This window comes from Leptonychotes weddellii, chromosome 2 (genome assembly GCF_054177405.1).
Source record: "Leptonychotes weddellii isolate Sample4059 chromosome 2, ASM5417740v2, whole genome shotgun sequence".
Lineage (NCBI taxonomy): Eukaryota > Metazoa > Chordata > Mammalia > Carnivora > Phocidae > Leptonychotes > Leptonychotes weddellii.
The window spans coordinates 178,218,839-178,230,049 of record NC_138370.1 but is presented as its reverse complement, the minus strand read 5'-3'; the positions used below and the strand labels follow the sequence as shown (position 1 = coordinate 178,230,049).

General features: G+C 62.2%; 1 protein-coding gene across 1 annotated transcript in view; it reads left to right on the top strand.

The window, feature by feature from the left end:
* Nucleotides 1-2,607: 2,607 nt before the first annotated feature.
* The window catches only part of LOC102737543 (cyclin-G-associated kinase), a gene marked incomplete at its 5' end in the record, with an annotated part of 9,373 nt that continues 769 nt past the window's right edge, over nucleotides 2,608-11,211 (top strand). The window contains 9 exons of the mRNA XM_081812831.1: nucleotides 2,608-2,845; nucleotides 3,567-3,713; nucleotides 3,843-4,310; nucleotides 4,759-4,932; nucleotides 5,429-5,539; nucleotides 6,136-6,252; nucleotides 9,818-10,045; nucleotides 10,510-10,658; nucleotides 11,152-11,211. The exon at nucleotides 11,152-11,211 is cut by the window's right edge and continues 10 nt beyond it. Of these exons, the coding sequence (XP_081668957.1) occupies nucleotides 2,608-2,845; nucleotides 3,567-3,713; nucleotides 3,843-4,310; nucleotides 4,759-4,932; nucleotides 5,429-5,539; nucleotides 6,136-6,252; nucleotides 9,818-10,045; nucleotides 10,510-10,658; nucleotides 11,152-11,211 (1,692 nt within the window). The remainder of the gene's footprint in view (nucleotides 2,846-3,566; nucleotides 3,714-3,842; nucleotides 4,311-4,758; nucleotides 4,933-5,428; nucleotides 5,540-6,135; nucleotides 6,253-9,817; nucleotides 10,046-10,509; nucleotides 10,659-11,151) is intronic.

The window sequence follows — 11,211 nt, the reverse complement described above, 5'->3', positions numbered from 1 at the left end:
CAAGCAGGGGGAGTGGGAGAGGGAGAAGCAGGCTCCCCGCTGAGCAGGGAGCCCGATGCGGGGCTCCATCCCAGGACCCTGGGATCATGACCTGAGCCGAAGGCAGACGCCTAACGACTGAGCCACCCAGGCGCCCTGTTTATTGCTTTTTTAACATGTAGAGTACTTGGGATGTGCAGAGTGCTCTGCTAGGCACTGAGGTCGGAGGTAGTTAAGAGAAGTTCACCATCTGGCGTTAGAGATAAAAGCAGAAATACGTACAGTCGGGGATAACCCCCTTGACTTACCCAGGGCTCTTCAGGTTCTTGCATTCCCAGATTCACCACCTCGTTAGAGTAACGCGTGAGGGCCTCGCACAGCACACTTGGCCCCCAGTCCCTGGTGTGTGTGCAGACCTTCTGTTTGCGGCGGAGGTGCCCAGGGAGCGGGACAAGTCTGCACAGCGGGCATTGGGGATAGAGAGAGAGAGAGCACGCGCGAGCGGGAGAGAGAATCCCAAGCAGACTCCCCACCCAGCGCGAGCCAATGCGGGGCTCGATCTCCCCGCGCTGAGATCATGACCTGAGCCGACACCAAGAGTCAGACGCTTGACTGACTACGCCCCCCAGGGGGTGTCTTTTCCGCTTTGTCTCCCATGCGTGCACACCAGCCACCCGAGCAGAAGTGTTGTTCCAGGGGTGAGAGGAGAGCCGTGGAGGGGCTCTGGAGACGCCGCGTGCATGCCCAGGACCCTGTGCCCCATCCTACCCAGACAATCAAGGGAATATTGGGACCCACCCCCGCAGTCCTGGGAGGACTCACTTCCGACCCTCTGGGTGCCGGAGGACCAGGGAGTCGTTACTTCTGACTTAGGGACTTCCGTGGGGGCTGGAAAGAGGGGGCATTTTTGCCTGAACGTCCCAGTGTGCCGGCGCAGAACCTGACCGAGCTGTGTTCTTGGGCCCGTGCATCAGTGTGTGCAGTGCTTCCAGAAGCGGATCACGTGATTAAATCGGGAGAAAGCTGTGGAGCCGCCTGATCGATGCAGACGAGCGTGTGTCTCTGGTGGGCAGGACCCATTTTGCAGAGGCGGCTGAAACAGGACAGCTTGAGAAAAGAACTTGGAGCAGTGTTAGCAGGTCCATCCTCGATGAGACCTTCTATCACGAGGGAGGGTCCCCAGTGTGTTTTAAGTGGGCAGAATTGCAATCCGTGACACGAGGCAGCATTTCTGTGTCTGAGCCAAGCACGTTGGCCCCTGGTGCCACCCGGGGAGGCCTGGGCCTTCCGCCCTCCTGAAGTGCAGGGTGGGGTCATGGGGGCTGTGGCCCTGCTCACAGACCCTCATTGTTCCCTCACTGACCTGCTGGGTGAGCTGGGCAGGCCCGGCCCCGGAGGCCATCTTTGGGGACCAGCCAGGGTGGGGAGGTGGGGATGGGTGGCCACCAGTGTGGTGCCCAGAGCTACCCCCAAGGCCCTGTGGCCCCCGGAGCTGAGCCTGCAGAGGTCATGTGCTCCTTTGTGTGGACCCCTGCCTCACTCCTTCCTTGTGGATGGGGGTCTAGGCCTCCTCTGGTCCTTGCTGGCTGCTGGCCTCCCCCTTGACTGACCTTGCTGCCTCGGGGCTCACCACCGCGGTTCCCACGGGAGCCACTCCTGCCTGGCGGTGTGGTGACCTGCGTCAGCTCCTCGTTGTGGGTGCCCGACCTAGAGAGGAGGGAAGTGTGGGGTGGCCTGAGAGCCTGAGGAGCTCCCCTCCTGCCCACGTTGCCCCAGCAAGAAGAGCTCGGCTTCGGGCTGTTGTTGCCCACACAGCTGCTCTGTTGGGTTTCCTCCCCTTGCGCAAAGTGGTTTTGTTTTTGGAGGAGTGGGAAGGACTGAAACCAGCGGACGTTCCACATCAGGGTCACACATGCTCGCTGATTTTATTTCGTTGGGTCCTTGGAAGTAAGACTTAAAAGGCTGCCGGGCTTCTCCTACCCAGGCTGACCACCCAGTCTGCCCCCACGTTTGCGGCCCCACTGCCCGGTGGCTGTGGTTCGTTTTGGGTTATGGGCGCCACATGGACGTCACAGGGGACCGTGGGCCCCTCCTCCCACAGCTTGGGTCACTCAGGAACCCGCTGCCCCTTTTGAAACAGTAAGTAACCGCCCAGAGCTGTTAGGTGGCGTGAGAGAAGATGAAGGCTGGGAGCCTGCTGCCCAGCTGAAGAACAGGGCTTAGCAGCGTGGTTTGTGAACATGTTATCAGAGGTGATCTTAGGGAACACAGGGGAAATGCTGGAATCCCCAGAATTCGAGTTCAGTGACCTGGCAGCCACAGCCCCCACTGCCAGCCCCCCAGGTGACGCCTGCACACCTGCTCTTGGCATTCCTTGTCTTTCTCCTTCCCGCCACCCTCCCCCCTCCTGCAGGGCGTTCCGGAGGTCTGGGTTTGACGGGCACTTGTGAATAGTTGGGGGTTTTTGCCAGGGTGGACAGCGTCGTTTTATGGAAACACGCATTTAAGGTCCCCCCGATCTGGATCACGGGACCCGAGGGGTGAGGGCCAGGGTCCCCGCCCGCGCGCCTGCCCCGGTGAGCACGCATACTGTTTTGTGCTCACTTTTGGTTAATGTGGGGTGGCTGACCCGCGAAAGTCCTTCCTGACTGGCGTCTGGTCTCCCCTGGCAGGTATGACCTGGATGCGTGTGACATTCAGGAGAAATACCCGGATTTATTCCAAGTGAACCTGGAGGTGGAGGTGGAGCCCAGAGACAGGCCCAGCCGGGAGGCCCCACCCTGGGAGAGCACCAGCATGAGGGGGCTGAACCCCAAAATCCTGTTTTCCAGCCGGGAGGAGCAGCAAGACATTCTGTCTAAATTTGGTGAGATCCTTGTTTTCCAAACACACAGCTGGTGGTGGTGCTGCCACGGGAAGCTCCTGGGGGCTGGGCTTGCCCCCATCCCCGTGTCCGGCTGTGCACCGGCTTGCGGAGGCCCGGAGCCCCCACTTGGGACCTTCCCCGACACCAGCTTCCACGCCTGACGTGCTCGCATTTTCCGGGTTCGGGCCTCCACAGCTGCTCCCAGAGCCCCAGGACCGTGGGTAGCCCCTGCCCTGGGGGTCATCGTGGGCCAGCTGCGGGGGTCAGGTTGGAGTCGCTTGCTGTTTGCAGTGGACCTGGAAGAAGTCAAGGCTTTGTCCCAGACCCGTGGGGCACAGCGGGGCAGACCGTCCCTCTCCGGGTTGGTTATCTCGTGAGCAGTTAGAAAGGGGCACATGCAGCCCCACGGCGGGCAGGGCTTGAGGTCTCGCTTGCTGGCTGCGACACGGCCGTCTTCACGTCCTTGGTTTGCGTCTTACGTTCCCTTCCCTGAGACGCGTGTGCGTGTGCATGCGTGGTTTGGGGCAGCAGCTGAGCCGACACGGAGCTGCTCACACACCGGACCCTCTTTGGTGGTCAGCGCGGGTTTCCCGTGCTTCGGAACCGGGCGTCCGGCTGTGTGGCCTGGCCACTCCCCGGGACGCTTCGCAGCCCAGGGCCTTGGCCGCTGCAGGCGGTGGAGTTCTTCCGGGCTGTTCCTGACGCGCCCTTCCCCCCGCAGGGAAGCCAGAGCTCCCCAGGCAGCCCGGCTCCACCACTCAGTACGACGCTGAGGCGGGGTCTCTGGAAGCCGCGCCCGCGGAGTCTGAGTCCCCGCAGAGCAGCTGCACGGACTCCAGCCGCTTCCTCCACACGCTGCATTGGCACGGTGCGTGGGGGGCCGTGGGCATGGCGGGATGCGCCCTGGCCCTCACCTGTGTATCTTCTGCCCGCCGCTGTTTCCCGGCCTCCGGCGAGGCCTCACCCTGCCGTCCGGCTGCTATGCTTTTCTTTTCAGAGGAGAGAGACACAGAGACGGGCCCCGAAGCTCACTTTGCCAAGGAGAGCACGTCAGCCCCAACCGAGGACGCAGGTGGGAGTGAGCCTTCCGACGAGGACGCGGCGACACTCTCAGCCGAGAGCAGGGACACGGCTGACGAGGACACGCCAGGCCCAGCAGCGAGGGCGCAAGAGCGAGAGTTGATTTTTGACGCGGCCACGCCGGCCACGCCGCAGGAGCCCACGCTGCAGGACAGTGTCGACCTCCTGGGGCTGAACTCCGAGGCAGGGCTGGCACCCCCCATGCAGGCCTGCGGGGCAGCCCCCAGTACCGCCGACCTGCTCAGCCGCCTCCTGGGAGCCCCTGACACGGCTCCAGAGGTCCCCCGCGGAGATCTGCTGGGTGGCGAGGCCCCCCTGCTCTTCGCAAGCCCGGCCCCTTCCTTGAGCTCACAGAGCCCGCCCCGTGAAGGGCCAGCTGCAGCTGGTACGTTGCTCCATCCGCTGGGAGAACAGAGGATAGGGCTTTAGCAGTTTGGCCTTGTTGTCAAGATTACCTGGGAGGGGCTTCTGGGAACGGACGGGGTGGGGTCGGTGCCCGGCCCCTCAGCCACCCACTGGGGAGCAGCCCCGGGCCTGCTGGTCAGACTGCAGACCCGGGCGAGCCGCAGACCGAGGCTGCTGTGCGGGGCGACTGCTGAGGCCCCTCCGGCTCTCCCGTCCCAGGAAGGGCTAACCCTCCCCTCTCCCCGGGGAGTCTCGGGCAAGGGCATCCTGGCATCCAGCACCTTCTTGGAGTCGATGCTGTGGCCTCAGCCTGGGTCTGAGGGGCTGTGGTGCTGATGGGACTTGCTCAGCTTCCTGGCTGATGCTTTGGGCCGAAGGCGCCTGCACAGAGCCTCACCTCCGCCTGCTTCCTGGGTGTCTTTCCGCAGCCGACCCGTTTGACCCTCTCCTGCTGCCGTCTGGTCCAGACACCCAGCCCTGCTCCAAGCCTGACCTCTTCGGTGAATTTCTTAATTCAGAATCTACTGCCGCCGCCCCCGCACCCTTCCCCTCCACCCACAGCGCCCCACCCCCAGCCTGCAGCACCGACTTCCTGCACTTGGGTAAGCACTGCAGTCACCTGCTGTGGACCCTGGGCCGACGGAGGGCAGCTGTGGGGTCCCCCCTCCCCTGGCAAGGTGACGCAGCCTGCAGCTGTCCACCCCGTGCAGTCTGCGGGGTTTTGGAGGAGGCAGAAGGCAGTTTCTGGGGGCACCAGCATGCAGCCACAAGTCCATGTGGCTGGCCACGGGGTGGAAGGTCTTTGAAGATGTGTAGACCCTTATTGCTGCTCTGAATAGCGGCTCCGCTTGCTGACCCTCTTGTCCAGTTGGTTAGTTCAGTGACCACGGGACGCGTCCTTGGGCCCCTGAGGAAGAAGGAAGCCGGTCGGTGTGGGCCGAGCCCAGTGCAGCTCCCTGGGGGACCCTGGGAGTGCGTGTGCTCAGCTCTGCTCACATGAGGGGGAACAGAGGGTGTCCTCCCAGCCTCCCACAGAGGGGACTTATGGCTGCCTGCCTCCACCAGGGGATACCCCAGATAGCTCTGCTGTCTTGCCAGGGGATCTACCGGCAGAGCCCGGCAAGATGACGGCCTCCACCAGCCACCCAGATCTGCTAGGAGCGTGGGAGGCCTGGGCCGAGGTGCCGGCCCCCGCGCCCGCTGCGGAAGGTACGTCTCGGGTGGGACCCCACTCCCAGAGAAGGAGTGTGGGCCGGGAGGGCTCGGCGGGAGGTGGTGAAGGGCGTCCCTGAGAGCGCTCCTTTGTGTTGTCCTGTGTCCCGTGGCTCCTTTGCCTCCTGGAGGCCCCTGGGCCTCACGGTTCTGAGGTCTGAGATCATGACCTGAGCCAAAACCACGAGTCAGACGCTCAACCAACCAAGCCACCCACGCACCTTTGGAATTCAAAGTATTTTTAATTGATTTATAAGAATTCTTTATGTAGCAACAGCTACACTTGTAACGACTGTATGGTGTTCCGTCCCGGGGTGCACAGTGGTAACTCGTTCTGACCCTCAGCGTCTCACGTTTAGAATACTCTCCAGCTACGCCCTTGTGAGGAACATCGTAAAGCACGTTCACACGTGACATGGGTTCTGGGAGGTGGGACTCCAGGGTCAGAGCCGTGTGAGTTGGTAGATGAGCTTCCGTAAGGAGGCTGGACGTGGACGGCCTTGTCTGGGCTGGTGTGGGCGCGCACACTAGCTGAGTGCGGCCTCAGGAGCGTCCCGGGGGTGCACCTTCTCATACCCTCTGCCCTTCTCCAGGTCCCTTCTTCTCTCCAGGAGGCCAGCCTGCCGCCCCCGGCCCCCCAGCCAGCTGGACCAAGTCTCAGAGCCTGGACCCGTTTGCAGACCTCGGTGACCTCAGTTCTGGCCTCCAAGGTGACGTGTGGGGCCCCGAGCGCTGGCCTCTGGCAGGAGGGTGCAGTCTGTGTGGCCCTGCTCCCCTCGCAGGGGCTGGCGAACAAGGCGTCAGGCATGTGCGGGCCGTCTGGGGAGCAGGGACTTGGAGCCCTGGAGGGATGGACAAGATGCCCCACCCAGCGCCTGTGTCTGCTGCCCTTGGCCTTGAAGTCTCCTGGGGAACATGTCCTCCGGGTCCCTCGGTCTCCTCCAGACGCATGTGGGGCGTTGAGTACCACAAGTATCTGAGCGGGTTCCTCATCCTTGGCGGTCAGCAGGCGGGTGCAGCTCCAGGCTGGAGACCGTGTCTGCTGGAAAGGCTCATTGCTCAGGCCCGTGGCGCCCCAGGTGGTGGAGCTCTCCTTCCACAGCCCCTCACGGCGCCTAGCCAGCCTTCACTCTGGTTTGGAGATGCATGTTCCTCGGTGCTGGGGAATCTCCTGGCACGTGTACTTTCTCGTTCCCCTCTTGTGAAGCGCCCTGGGTCTGCAGGACCGCCTCCCCTCCCCTGCCCCACGTCTCTGCTACATTGGGGCTTGCTCTGCGTCTGTCCGTTGAGCCCTGAGGCTTTCCTTCTTTGAGTAGTTCCTGGCGTGTCAGGTTGCGTCGTCTCTCTCTGAGGGCATTCCTTGGAATTTGGGTTTGCCCTTGGCCTTCTGCACCTGCGTGGCCTGTCTCTGGCCACTCACACCGGGGTGGGCTGCCCAGAGCCTCCTGTTGGGGGGGCAGGACCTCTCAGGTCCCAAGTGACCCATCATTGGGCTGGAGCCTGGTCCTCAGGGCTGCACCGGGGCCCCAGGCCCTCTGTCACACGCCCTCAGGAAACGGGATCCTGACGGAAGCTGACAGAAGGAAAGGAGAAACAGACGAACTCAGACCCTGGTTGTAGACGTCAGACCCCTCTCGACAAGTGATCCAGCCGCTGGACCTGAGGTTGGCACAGCGATGGAGTTGCTGGGGGCGCCCCCCCCGCCCGGCCCTGCTGGCAGGGCCCCGCGCCCCGCGGTATTCCCAGCCTTCGGCACCACCCGCACAGACCACACCCCATCCCAGGCACCTCTGGGCCTTCGTCGAGACTCTGATGGTCCCCTGACCACATGGACCGGAAACCAGGAACGGCAGGATAACTGTCAGTCTTCACGTGCTTCGACGATGAGCAGTGAGTGGGTTATTTAGGAAGGATAATGGCGCCCTGAACCGGGTGAACGTGGACGCGGCTCAGCTGGGGGTTCGCAGCCGCAGCGGAGCCTTCTGGTCAGCATCTGGAACCTTCCCTCAGGGTGTCTGGAAAGATAGCAAAATAAACCCAAAGCAAGTCGAAGGCAGGAAATAATAACCAAAATCCGTGAAGCAGAAAACTGATGAAACAGAACCTGGTTTTTTTAAAAGACCAGGAAAGCTCACAAATCAGTAAAACCGCAGACAAAGCTCTACTGGGCCAGATTGAAAAGGACGATCACACAAGGACATGGGGACGTCCCTGCGGGGACAGCGAGGGCGCGCGGGGCTGTGGGCACTGACATCGGTCGCGTCCTCACAGCTGGTCCCCAGCAAACCCAGTTGGCGCAGAGGCTGTTGTGGGAATATCCTTGTAACTGTGAGGAAAATGAATTCACTCTCGAAAGTCTCCCAAAAAGGGAGTCTCCAGTCCTAGATGGAGAATTTCATTGGAGAATTTTACCAAATGTTTCAAGAATTCATACTGATTCCCCAGGGTCTTCCAGGATATGGGAAGAGGAGGGAAAGTTTTCCAGTTGATTTTAGGAAGCTAGCGTTACCCTGATACCAAAACCAGAATCTGTACAAAAACAAAAAAAAACAAACTGCAGGGCAACGTCCCTCGTAAATACAGATGCAGACTCTGAACAAAACACTAGCCTAGAGAACTGTCCGCACACAGAGAGTCGTGCACCACAACCAGGAACGAGGCTGGTTCGCCGTCCCACAGCCAGGTGACGGTCTGCCACCCCACGGGCCCAGCCGGAGTGGTCAGCGCCCGCCAACAGTGCAGGGAGGGCTGTTGGTGGTAAGCAGCGTGGACTTGCGTGCTGGGGCTGCAGGCGCGGAGCCGGTGAGGGCCGCCCAGGCCGCGGCAGAGGGAGGGGCAGACCGTGCTCACAGGTCTGTAGGTTCAGCAGGGTTCCTACCGGAAAGCCCAGCGAGGGTTTCGGTAGACATGGACAAGCTCGTGGTAACGTTTATTTGGGAAGCGAGAGCACTTCGAGTGGCTGAAGTCTTTCTAATGGAACAGGAATGTGGGAGTCGCCCGCCCCCACCCCCGGCTTTGGGCTTAGGCTGTAGGTGCTGAAGCCAGCACCACCTGGTGTCGGGAGTCGAGCAGAGCAGGCGCCCACAAGTGGGCCCACACGCGCCAGCGGGCTTGTGATGGAGGTGCAAACCCACCACGGTGGTGCTGGAGTGACGGGCAGCACAGGCGGAAAAGTGACCGCAGCCCAAAGCTCGGCCTCACACACCGGGCGGCTCAGCATCGGCTCCAGATTGAGGTGTGAACATGAGACATGTCACTTGGGGGAGGAGAGCGTGGAGGAGAAGGTCTCTGGAGCCCAGGGCGTGGTTTGCGTGTCACACGAACCACAACGGAGAAGATGATGCACGTCGTCATCCCGGTTTGCTTCGCTAAAGACTGAAGGGTGGGAAGACAAGCTGTGGATGCAGAGAACATGTTTTTGAGCCCCGCGTTTGCCCTGGAACTGACGCCTGGGATACGTGAGCACGGCAGTGAGCAAAAAGCCATCCACTCAGAGCACGGGAGGCGAGTGCCTGTGCCCAGCGCGGGGGCCACCTGGCTGGGGGCCACCCCAGGGCGTGGCGTGGCCACAGTGGAAGGAGCGTGGCCCCCGGTGCCGGTGGGGGTGCGAGACGGCTCGGCCGCTCCACCACAGAGCTGGGCGGTTCCCACAAAATGAAGTGCAGCAACCACTTACCCCAGACTCACGGCAAAACTTGCGACGCGGTGTTCATAGCGGCTTTGTCTGTAACTGCCCAAAACTGGAACCAGCCCTGAGGTCCTCCCAGGGGTCAGGGATTGAACAAGCCGCGTTGTCTTTACCACAAAATGCTGCTCAGCAATAAAAAGGAGCAGGTCCTGCATGAGAAGCACCAACCGCAAAGCTTACTCTCTGATTCCGTCTCTAGAACATTCTTCCCCTAGGACGGGGAATGTGAATGTCGTGATCTGGTGCTTACACGCGCGTGTGTGTGGTCGCCGTGCACACACACGCGTGCACACACGCTCACGCTGGTGTGCACGCGGCAGCTGGTGCAGCCGGGACCTGGGGGCCCGGAGCTGGCTGTTTGGCTTGCTGTGCGTCTGTTTCAAAATCAGCAGTTAAAGAAGCAGCCGTGCATTCTGAGGGTGAGTGGGGAGGCGGTGCCTGCGCTTGTCCCCGCGCATGCCCGCTGTCCCCCAGCCCCTGTGGACGTGAAGTCCTGGAGACAGCAGTGCCCCCGTCCATAGTGGCTTCACAGGACGCGGCAGCCATCACGCGTTCGGACACTCAACCCCTGTGAACTGTCTCCCCAGGCTCACCTGCTGGATTTGCTCCTGGGGGTTTCGGCCCCAAAACAGCCCCTCCTCCCACGGGTGGCAGCTCCTGGCAGCAGACAAATCGGCCCCCGGCCCAGGGCACCCCGCGGCCCCCCCAGTCCAAGCCACCGCCCAAAGCCTGTGCACAGCCAAGGCCTAACTATGCCGCCAACCTGAGTGTGATCGGCAGCCGAGAGGAGAGGGGGGTCCGCGCCCCCGGCTTCGGTAAGTCCTGCCTCGGTCTCCGGTGTGTGGCTTTTTCAAGTTTCCTGTGAAGCGGTTCATAAAGCGGCATCCTGCTGTTGCTCCCACTCCTGGCCCGACCTGGGAAGGAGTGCTCAGTGAGGCCCACGTCTGTTCGCTTGGCGGGGGCTCCCGCGGGGTGGCAGGGAATGCTGCGGCCAGGCCCACGCTGTCCGGGAGCCCACAGCCGTGTCTGTCACGGGGACGGCACATCCGCGTTGACCCCAGGAGGTGACGGACGAGGCTGTCCTTGGATCCCAAAGGGTTGTTGAGCTAGACACTGTTCTGCAGGCTGCAGGCTGGGATGTACGCCGATTGGCAGGCCGCCCGTTTCTGACGAACTTTTCTTCCGAAGCGTTGGGGCAGCGGTGGGTCTCGCCCAGTGTGCACCCATGGGCAGAGCCCCCGGCGCATTGTCTGTCGGCCAAGCCTCCATTCGCTCGTAGGTCAGAAGCCGAGAGTGTCGGAGAGTGACTTTGAGGACCTGCTGTCCGACCAGGGCTTCTCCTCCAAGGCCGACAGGAAGGGGCCGAGGACCATGGCCGAGATGCGGAGGCAGGAGCAGGCGAGGGATGCGGACCCCCTCAAGCTGAAGGTGAGGGGGGCTGGGCGCCCCGAGTCTGCGGGTGGGGGGGCTCCTGCGGACGTGATTGGCCTTCACCCTGAGCCAGCCAGCAGCCGCCTCGTGAGGCTCCCGACTCCCGGACACGAAAGGGTCTCGGCCCAGCGTGTTTGCAGAGACAGACAGTGCTTGTGTTCACACTTAGGTGTGTTTTAGACATGTTTTGGGGTGATTAAGTCTCGCTGCTCTGGACACGGCTTCGCGATGCAGCTCTGCGGGGCCGTCTTGTCCTGTGCGGCGTGTGGCTAGGCCCAGGGAGCGGTGTCGACCATGCCTGGGTGGGGTCAGCACAGAACCCGGGGCATCGGGTCTGGGTCTCGGCCGAGCGTCTCACGGTCAGAGCCTTGCTCCGTGTGGTGGGTGGTTTGTGGAGCCATCGGAGGGATGGCCAGCGGCTTGGCGGGCAGAGGGGGCAGAGGGGGCAGAGGCCCCGATCTGCTCTCCGCAGCACCTGTGTGTCCCGTAGCTCCTGGAGTGGACCGAGGGCAAGGAGAGGAACATCCGTGCCCTGCTGTCCACCCTGCAC